At 37.1% G+C, this 10,645-nt stretch overlaps 1 protein-coding gene across 1 annotated transcript in view; it reads right to left on the bottom strand.

The window, feature by feature from the left end:
- TM9SF2 (transmembrane 9 superfamily member 2) overlaps positions 1–10,124 on the bottom strand; it is a gene marked incomplete at its 5' end in the record, with an annotated part of 23,053 nt that extends 12,929 nt beyond the window's left edge. Inside the window, 7 exons of the mRNA XM_010142270.1 lie at positions 623–702; positions 1,514–1,625; positions 2,503–2,627; positions 4,223–4,352; positions 7,973–8,100; positions 8,820–8,913; positions 10,057–10,124. Of these exons, the coding sequence (XP_010140572.1) occupies positions 623–702; positions 1,514–1,625; positions 2,503–2,627; positions 4,223–4,352; positions 7,973–8,100; positions 8,820–8,913; positions 10,057–10,124 (737 nt within the window). The remainder of the gene's footprint in view (positions 1–622; positions 703–1,513; positions 1,626–2,502; positions 2,628–4,222; positions 4,353–7,972; positions 8,101–8,819; positions 8,914–10,056) is intronic.
- Positions 10,125–10,645: the final 521 nt, after the last annotated feature.

The following is a 10,645-nucleotide window of genomic DNA, read 5'->3' as shown; positions in this document are numbered from 1 at the left end:
ACGTCCCTCCCAAGGGAGACAGTTCTCCACAAACTCCTCCAATGGGAGTCCTTCCTACAGGCTGCAGTCCTCCATAAACTGCTCCAGCGTGGGCCTCTTTCACAGGGTGCAGTCCTTCAGGAATAGACTGCTCAAGCGTGGGCTTTCCTAAGAGTCACAGCCTTCTTCAGGCACAGCCACCTGCCGCAGCCTGGGATCCTCCACAGACTGCAGGTGGATATCTGCTCCATCGTTAACCTCCATGGGCTGCATGGGGACAGGCTGCCTCACCGCTGTCTTCATCACAACATGCAGGGAAATTTCTGCTCCAGCACCTGAAGCACCTCCTCCCCCTCCTTCACCGGCCTTGGTGTCTGCAGAGTTGTTTCTCTCTCTCATTCTCATTCCTCATTTCTGTCTGCTTTTCCCCAGCAGTTTTTTCTCCTTCTTAAATGTTATCACAGAGGCACTACCACCATTGCCGATGGTCTTGGCCTTGTCACAGACAGGTCCAACTTGGAGTTGGGGAAGCTTCTAGTAGCTTCTCACAGGAGCCATGCCTGTAGCCTTTCCCTGACTACCAAAACCCTGCCACACAAACCCAATACAGTACAGTACACTTGAAGACAAACTTTCTTCTCACCTAAACCATTGAATGTGAGTGTGAGGCATGGATTCCAAAATGTAATCCCATCTTGATGCCCATCTTATCTTATCTTCTTCCTGGAAGAGTAAACACATCAGTTTCAGATACAGTCAGTATCCAGCTTTTAAATTGCCAAGTTGATGTTCATGCAAAGCAACCTTAAACCTCACAACAGATTGGAAATTTCATGTTGCATGCCTAAAAGGGAACAGTTTAATAATAGCTACCTAAAACAAACCTAAGAATCGTCCATAGAATCTAAATATCTAAACATCATAGAATCTAAATCTGAATAATATTGAGCACCCATGTCTTCTTAAGACATAAAGACCTATCAAATTAATTTAATTATGCTTCCTAAATTAATTATGCTAGACGAATTCGAATGTCTAGCAGAATAATAAAAGAACATGCCTTTTTTAGTGTGAGTCAACACCACTGGGAAACTAAGCTCTGCAATATAGTCTCCAGCAAAATATTCCACTTTCTGTGGCAATGTTATGATATTGTAAGACCACATAATTCTTACAACAGTGGATCTCATGCCCTAACTCAACTCTACCCTCCAAGGAACTTCAAAGATCAACTATTCTCACACTTAACAGCTCAGATATTAAAAATAATCTACCAGACAACCTAGGCAAGCGTGGAAAGTGTAATTATTTAAAAAACAAAAAAAACCACCTAAGCATTTCACATTCTGTGTGGTTGGGGTGTTATGCAAAATTGTAGAGAATGTGGTTAAACCCCAAGCCATCTCTAATATTCCAGTTCAAATAAAGTTCTAAAATTTACTATTCTGAGACAATTTTAGCCACCCATCTTTATAATTCAAAGCATTAATGCATGATTTTAAGAGGTAACTACCTAAGAAAGCTTAGTACTCACATGAAACGAAACCGAGTATGTGTAAGCAATTTTGACTTCTCCGTTAGCCTTATTACTTATATCCATAGGTGCTCCTGAGCAATCAGGGTTGTCTGGATGAGTATGCTTGTAACTGCAGGAATAAAAAAACAGAATGAAAGCTGCTTCACTAACAACACCCCTAAGAAAGAATTAATTCGTCTTACAAAAGCATAAGTTTCATCCCGGATTCTTCCCTTAAACATAAAAATTGTTCTTAATGTCTCACAGATTTCAGAACTCATAAGGAGTTCAGAACTCATAACCACAGGACTTTTCGATACTTTAATTTTTTCAGTAGAAGTTGTCTCTTCTAAAAAGAAAACCATAGAGAACACAGTCTCTAAAGCAGAGCACCAAAAATTAAAGAAGTCTGAGTACTGCTCAAAACCTTCAAAACGTTACAACAGAATTACTAACTTCTGTCAAAAAAAAACAAACCAAAAAACTTTCATCATGATGCTGGACCAACAACACAACAAGCTCAGTTATACCAAGAATACAAAAGAAAAAAGACAAGATGCTAAGAAATAGTAGAACAGACATCAGGTGTACAACACCCACACAGACAAGAGAACAACTGATGAAATCATTCCATTCAAATCCTGATTGCTGAAGACATCAAACGTTGCACTCCGCATACTCCTGCATCAGGCAGTGGTGGCCTATTCTGTCAGACTCACTGTCCCCCAGGAGGGAAAGGAGGTTTGCTTCACTGATCACACACCACTTTCAGGTTTTATTTTATGCTTTTCTTGGCCCAAATACGAAATAGTGCAGAAAGATCTATCGAATTCAGAAACAAATTATGTTAGACTGTCCTACATTACACTGCATCAATCAACAGGAAAGCTAATCTACAGGTCATGTATCTGGCAACATCTCTGACTAACAACAGGTCCCCACATGAAAGCAAGTATTTTGGGATGGACCCACCACTGTTTAATGACAAGTTACTTCTGAGTACTAACCTTTTTGGTTCAAGTTTAGCAGCAACTAGTCTTGCTCCCAGAGCTTCATTTTCCACGACATGGTAATATATTTTTATGTCAACATGGTTGAAGATATAAAAAGTATCTTTTTCATGAAATTCTGACTGCAATAATAAAGGATGATGTTAAGCAGTCAGAAAGATAAAGACATCTAAAAGCCTTAGGTAGAAGCTTACATAACAGAATTTTAGACTGCATACAGTTTTTCTGTCAAGAATTTCTGGGATTCTAAGAATACAAAGATAGTAAAGTCTTTGCATTAAAGCCTTGTATTAAAAAGGCAAACTAGAAAAGTTAATATTAAGAATTGCCTTCTTACAGTTGAAAAGTAGAAAAACATATTTAAATATAAAATGTATTTATAAATGCAAATATATTTATTAAAATATTTCAGTAACTGAAGATGTCCCATTCTACTTAATCGAAGTAGCAAACTGAATAGATAACTATGTGGCAACTTTCATATCAAAAGCATTTCATAGACCTCAGCTATTTTAAAACAATGAGTATATTGTTCATAGATTAATCAGAATCTTCCAAGACAGATGATACAAATAATTGCTCTCTGTGACAGAACCACCTTGATGTTTGAAATTGAAGATCCCCAGGCATGAACTGCATGCAGCAGCCAAAAATGCTGAATACAAATCTCAGGTGAAGGGAAACATAGGCTTGGAATTTAGTCAGTTAAAGAAGTTATTATTAAATCACAAGCATTAAGTCTACTGAAGTTCAATTAGTACTTCTTCAGGATTCTATGCCCACCCCTTTCTACAAAGCACCCTAATTATAAGAACAGTTATATAAACAAAGTATTTTTCCACAGTACTTCAGTCGCTCCTTCAAAGGTTACTTTCCTTTAAAAACAAGTATTTAAACAAGATTAAAAGAATATTGCCAGATTACATATTTGATCATAAATGCATCTGTTCATATGGAGCCTCTGAAACCAATTCATTATGTAGGCAAGAAAACGAAATTAGAAACTGCAGAAACTTGTCTTTTGTAAGATCCATTAAGTAAAACCAACCATTCTGATAAAACCAAAAACCTATTCCAGGTTCTCAGCAACCTCTCCATGAAAGAGGTCTGTGGTAATCTAAAGACATCCTGGACTTCCTATTCCATTCTCATCTCTATAATGCTTACAGTGCATTTACCTGCACCTCCACCAGTTAATCCACTAGATCTGTCTCTCACAGGAGAAACTCTATTCACTCAGAAATCTTATAGTCTGCCTTCTTCCATTAGTCCACACACTTCTAGGGAGAGCAATCCTTCAGGAAATATTAAATTCCATGCAGAGTACAAACATGTCCATGTAAAGCTGCTTCCATGAACACACTTCTATCCCACAAAAACGTTAAGTCCAAGCCTTCAAATGTTTAGACTTCTTAGGCAATGAAGGATGACACGTTTTTCTTCTCCTTCACCCTTTACATGTACTAAATGCTACGCATGTCCATCTCCTCTCTACCTCTTAGAGCCCTTCTGTACTACGCAACAGAAGAGATAAAGTTCATAGTCTTTGATGAGGCTTACAAGTTGTGCTGTTTGCAGAGATATCAAACCATTTACCTAGTTTTAGGCAATAAGGGTCTTGAGACTGTGATAATTCATGCTTTTAAACAAGACACAGGAGAAATGCCAGTCTTTAAATGAGTAAAATGGGGATGAAAAAAAAATTGCATAAACATACATTAATAACACAGGCATCTTTTGGACGGCCATCTTCTGTAATGTAACAGCCAATAGGAAAACCAGGATTGCAGAACCTCTGGCTGTCTTCAACATCATAACACCAGGTCACAGGCATGTTGTCCACAATCCTATAAATGGCATAGTGACATGTCACAACCTTTCAAAATACAAAGTTTAATGAAAACAAAACCAGATTAATATTAATCTAACTTTGTTACATTCATTACTGGAAGATTAACTATAAGAATAATACTTCTTTCAGATCTTAACACACAGAACTGCACCGATTGCCAATCCAATTTCCCAATGAGATACAAGCATGCAGCTCTTGAACTGAAACTTCAAGTATTTTTTTTCCTAAAAAAAAAAATTAAAAAAAAAATCAATCTATTTCTTCAGAACATGACTGGGAAATAGGAGACTCTGTGACTGCCAAAACATTCTATTCACTGGACAGGTTTCTGAAGTCCCTTTACAAATATAGCCCAATACATAAAACTCTCCAACTCCCAAGTCATGGCAATTTCATATTTCATTATTTTGTCTTTAAAAATCATCCACTAAATCAGCTAAAATATACTTGATAATTTCAAGTTTAAGACAAAAACACAACAAAAAAAAATGGCCTATGCACGTTATTATTCTCCAGATTTTTTCATGGCACTTTTTAAACTTTTATTTTGCATTAAAGCTAAAGGGCAAGGGGTTTGGTTGGGCTTGTTTTTGTTTGGGTTTGTTTTTTGGGGGGGGGATGGGTTTTTGGGGGGTTTTTGCTATTTAAGAATTCCTGATCATTCACCTCAGTTGTAGTTCCCCGGGAGTATAGAATATTTTACTAAATGGTTTACGTGAGCAAAAAACCCGTAAGCCACCACACAATTGGGAGAGTAATCACTTTCAAACCTCCCTCCATTGTCTACCTGCTGCTTTTATACTATTGCCTCAGAAGATTTACATTCACATTACCTAAAAGTCCTGAGCCCAGTAGGTTTATAGTTCTGTTTCAATCAAAATTTGTGTAGAAACCTCACACCCCCATGAGGAGTTGCAGAAAATAAGACAGTAAGATACAAACAGTATCCAACATGCTACCAAAGTACAAATGTCATAAGATATACTTTTAAACATAGAGAAAGATAACCAAGATGGTGTCCCTTTGTAAAAGGTTCTACTAAAAAAACCAACAAAAAACCCCACCTGTTTCTTAATGTTTTAACTGGCTGAAAGGTAAACCCCAAAAGAAAGTCATTCAGAGAAGGTAAAAAATTCAGTAGCTGCTTTTAAGGCAACATTAATTGCTCCAAGGTATTTTTAAAGGTCTATTAACAACTTCACACGTGAAGACATGAGACAACTGCCACTTTTTGTGTATCTCTAGACCAAAAAAAAAAAGACACGCCACTAAAAGTTAAGTTTTACAAAAAATACATGTTCTTACCGAGGTACTGAATATCCCTTACAATTAAATCTCATCATTATAATGACTAGGCTATTAACATTAACAGATACCTGATAATACCTCATTAGGTACTTATAAGTACCTAATTAAACACAGGAATTATGACTTCAGAAAACAAAAATAAAGCAATATTTAGTCTGTTGCCTATTGTAACAGTCTCTAAAGAAGCCCTATTTTTAAAGCACATCAACAGATAAAGGTAAAAACAGCAGTTAGTGCTGCCTTTGTTCAGAGAACATAGAGATTTGCATCGTCCCTACCATTAGCTACCAGGCAGAAAGTAGCAATGTTCTTAGCTCATACTGACACAGTGAAAGAGGCGAAGACAGGCCCTCCAGAAACAAGAGTTTCCAGGTTCTCAGGAGATTCCAAAGACTGTCACAGTTGCAAGCAGCAGCACCACCAAGGAAATCCTACTCGTTTCACCGTGCTACTACTGGGTACAATTAAGTTGCTAATTAGTAGCTATTCCAGATGCAGATTCACTACACTTGTGAGCATATTTGGAATTTTACCACCATAATATATGCTAGAAGTATTTCTTGCTTTTGTTAGTATTTTAATTTCGTAATTGAAACCAAGTAAACCATTAACCTATTGCAACTGAGTTTGGTTGGGGCAAAGACTTTCCCTTGGATCTTCTGCTGCAAAGACATACTGAGCTGCCTTCAAGCAGCACTGCTGGAACAAATTGATAGTTTAAGAAGCAAATCATTTTTCACAGTTAATCTTCAAATTTAAAACGACTTGAAGAGATTATATATGTGGGGCAAATATGCTATACAACAGTGTTCTTATGTCTCTCAAGAACATCTGGTGATGAACATTGTCAGCCAAGATATCAGTATAGCTGTTGAGTCCAATTCAGTATGTCAATTCCTAATCTTATTAAGTGGATTTTAAAACCTTAGAAGTACTTTACACCGTCTGTGTTCCCCAGGAATTTTGTGATAAATTGAAGCTGGATAATAAACCTCTATTAAATCCTCACTTATGCTACCTTGCTGATCCTGTACAACATAACCCTAGACCATGCATCATTCATCACAAAATCCAGCCATTTCCACTTTGTAAAGCTGTGGCTGAGGAGGACTATTATCGCCATACAGGGATAAAAACAAATTCTTCAAGCCACTGGTTCCTTCCTGGTGCCTTTACAGCACAGGTGGCTTCTTCAAAACTGAAGAAATGGAATGTGACATTACAGAAAAACATTTAATGATAGCGGCTAACTTTCACCATCTCACCTATACTTTTACTAATATATCCAGAAAGTATTCATCTAATTAGATGAAGACTGAAACATTTGTTTCCGTGAAGCAGGAAGCACCCATCTGGAAACACATGGGCAACACTGGTTAATTATGCTCACGTATTACTTGCAAAGACATGCCACAGGAACCCTGACAACTTCATGCCCAAGTTGTTCCGTCTACCTTTGCACCCAAAGACTGCTGTTAGCACAGCACACCAACATGCAAGGCACTATACAAACATCTATAGCCTGGCTGGGTATTTCCAAAGTCAAGATGGAGCCTGCTGATAACTATTTCACAGCTCTTTGATGTTGGTGCAGAGCACAGCTACGTCTTTACCAAATCCAGCCTGAGATTCAGAGTACACATTTAGCCTTGCCCCACCCTGAACGCCCATCGGAAAAGGACCTCAACGTCCAAGGAGAAACAGAGCCCCAGCACGCTCCAAGTCAACTTAGATGGTTATAGAGCGATTCACAGAATAAGAAAAGACCAAGTGTTTATGCGTTCCTCAAAATTATTTCATTAATTAACTTTAATCAACTACCTTTCACTTCCTATCCTATAAGAGAAACAAACTTTGCATAAAACTTTCAGAACTGTTGATCCTATCTCCTAGACACAACATCTGAAGGGGAGTTGCAAAGGCTCTTGAGGAAAACAAAGACTAGGCAGCATTAGAATGAAGGTCCCTTAAGACTTTCCTCAAGCTAGGGCAGGATTAAATTCTACATTTAGAGGTGCAAAGAAATAGCAGTTCTTTGCAGTAAGCACAGAGGTAGCACAAAAATCACACAAAGCGCTGTGTTTGGAAACACTCATTTTCACTACACCTGCTGCTTAACCTTCAAAGGAAGGAAATTTCTTATTAAGACAACAAACAATATAATGTCTTTTGCAAGAACAGAAGGGGAATGGGTTCAGAGCAAATACCTAGTGTTCAATCTGTATTAACTTGCAAATACAAAACGATAAATTAAATTATCACCAACATACGTGACTAACCAATCTATGAATTTTGATACCAACTTACCAATGGTGTTGATAATTCAGTAGCATACTTTTTTTCAAAAAGTCTAATTTCTGTTTATCTTCTGGCTTTGTGGTATCATACGTTTTTGTACAAACAGATTTACAGGTCTCCTTCTTGTTGAATGTGAACTAAGAAAAATGAAGGATATATGAGCAAAAAGGTAACAAACTCTGTCATTTCAGCATTTAAAAGATTTCCATTTGCATTTACAATTGCTTATACTATTATAATAAAAACACCTAACAAACTACCAAGACTCTGTACATTAGCCCTCCAAAAAGTTTTTTATATTGTTGTGTGCTGTGAAACCATCCTGTGCTCCTTGTAGCAGCCCTACACTAAGACCTCTGCGTTAGCTTGTTTTCTGCAATGATTTACCAGACAGATCATTTAGCCTCACAGCAGCAATGCTGTCCCAGGCAAATTCAGTTGATAACTTTCTCTCTACTACAGGTATGAGAGAAGGCAAGAGTTTCAGACACCGGAAAACACAAGCTGGTTAACACCATTTCTAATTGTTCACTTTTACAGCTGCGGTATTTTCAGATCTGGATCCAAGAAATAAGAGTACTCAATTCCCTCTACCAAGGGGACAGCTGAGGAGCAAGAATCGGGTTTTAGCAGGTTCCAAAGAGAGAAGACAACACCTATAGCATTTCAGGCTACAGCTTCGCGACACAAAGTGCATAGTTACAATCAGGTTAAACCGACAGATTTCTATTATATGGAATTTCAGATTTCGTAGCTCTTTGACATAAGGCCCTGTGAAGAGGATCTTCAAGGTTCTGATTTCTTTTGGTTACATTTGAAATATATATTAGTGAATACCCCTTGTCAGAGAACAAACCCTGTAAGGAGACGGTTCTATCCTCTCTCCAAACAATACTTGGCCAAGGTTTTCAGAGGGACGTTTCTTTCCTTCTGCTTGACAAAAATCAAACCTGAATTAGAGAAACGATACAGAAGTTAATAAAATCTCAGCTTCAAATATTAACCCTCAAACAGTGCTCCAAAATCAACATCATCATCCAGAGTAAAGGAACTATATGGCCTTCCTTCTAGACAACAGTTTCCTCCTTGAACCTGCAAAGCGAAGTGTGAAAATTGCAGTCCCATTTGGGGGGAAAAAAACCAAACTCAAACCCAGTAACAACAAAACAAAACCAACAATCAAATCCTTTCATGAGCTATTTTAGAACGCAGTTTATATCAAACATAGTAACATAGAAGTTTCCTATTCGAACAGCGATTTTAGCCAAGAATTAAACCTTCACATGGAGTTTCATGACAGCTCAGAGAGAAGCATACAGGCCAGATTCTTGGGTGGAGAGGAATAATAAAAGTAAAATAAGTAAATAAATATATACACACACATAGAGACAGACAGCTCTTTTACAACAAGCACTATTAAATCAACAAGTTATTGTAATTTTATTCATCATTCTCCAAGTTTTTCCAGCCTAATGTCAAGCATATCACATTTGCGTTCATTAGAGTGTAAGCACAACTAGTGCTTAACCTCTTCAATATTAACAGTCAAAATATTCTTTGAAGCAACAACTTTACACAGTTGTAACCGGCACTGATACATTTTGTGCACTCCTATGATGTGTACCAAGAAAACATTTAAAACCTCTTTAAGATAATTGATGGGAAGTTCACACCTCATTACCACTTTAACTCATCTGGCTATAGGCTACTAAAGACAGCAGTAATACTTTGTCCAATAAAATCATAACTAATGCAGAAGAATTACATAAATTTATATATATATAAACACACATTTTAACCTTACTCTAAAGCCACTGCTTTATTCAGTCTATGAAGGCCTATGAATCCATGAATGCTACTTCTGAAGTAGAAGCAAAGACAACAGAGAAGAAAGCAATGTACGCATGCAGATGCTTGTTGAAAGCTCTGTATTTGTAAACTCATGTTAGAAAAATAAACAGACATTCCTTAACAGACATTCCTTACTGACAAACTGCAGTAGCAAGATGAAGATAACACTTCAAGACAAATTAAATTCATCTTTTTGGAAGAACTGACAACAAAAATGACAAAGAACAGTATCAAATACTTACGCAGTATATTCGTAGGGAAGGACAGACTCTACAGAGTCAAGCCTGTTCACAAACAGCTCGATTCCAGACTGAAAGAGTAGAGATAATCAGCAGTTATATTAAAGCACTTCTTCAATTCTGATGGACATATATAAATACATTTGTGTGAATAAGGTAAAGGAAAGCTGAAAATGTAAGATTTGTATAATTATACACCTTGAAATGTAGAATCTTGTATAATGAACTCTATCTGCTGAGAGCATAAGTAAAACACTATCTAACCATCACAAGAACAGCAATCACATGACAAAACTACTTTAAGGCTAACATAAACATTTAAACTACAACATAGCAAGAAACAATGCACCAGAATAATACAATTACCACAGGTGCCAGTGTTTCAGTTTAATGTACCAAGTTAGAGCCATATTAGTCATCACCACAACTTCTGTGTAACAAAAGTCTTACAAGAACATGAGTAAAAGTATGGATGAGATCAGTACTTCTCCTTATAATTAAGCTGCTCAAAAATTTTATCTATGTGGCAACTGAAAACTGAATTTTGAGGACTTAAACAATGTATTCAGACTGATACACTATTTTAAGTCGG

The sequence above is a fragment of the Buceros rhinoceros genome, unplaced genomic scaffold (genome assembly GCF_000710305.1).
Source record: "Buceros rhinoceros silvestris isolate BGI_N320 unplaced genomic scaffold, ASM71030v1 scaffold5238, whole genome shotgun sequence".
Classification (NCBI taxonomy): domain Eukaryota; kingdom Metazoa; phylum Chordata; class Aves; order Bucerotiformes; family Bucerotidae; genus Buceros; species Buceros rhinoceros.
This window is presented reverse-complemented; position numbering and strand designations above follow the sequence as displayed.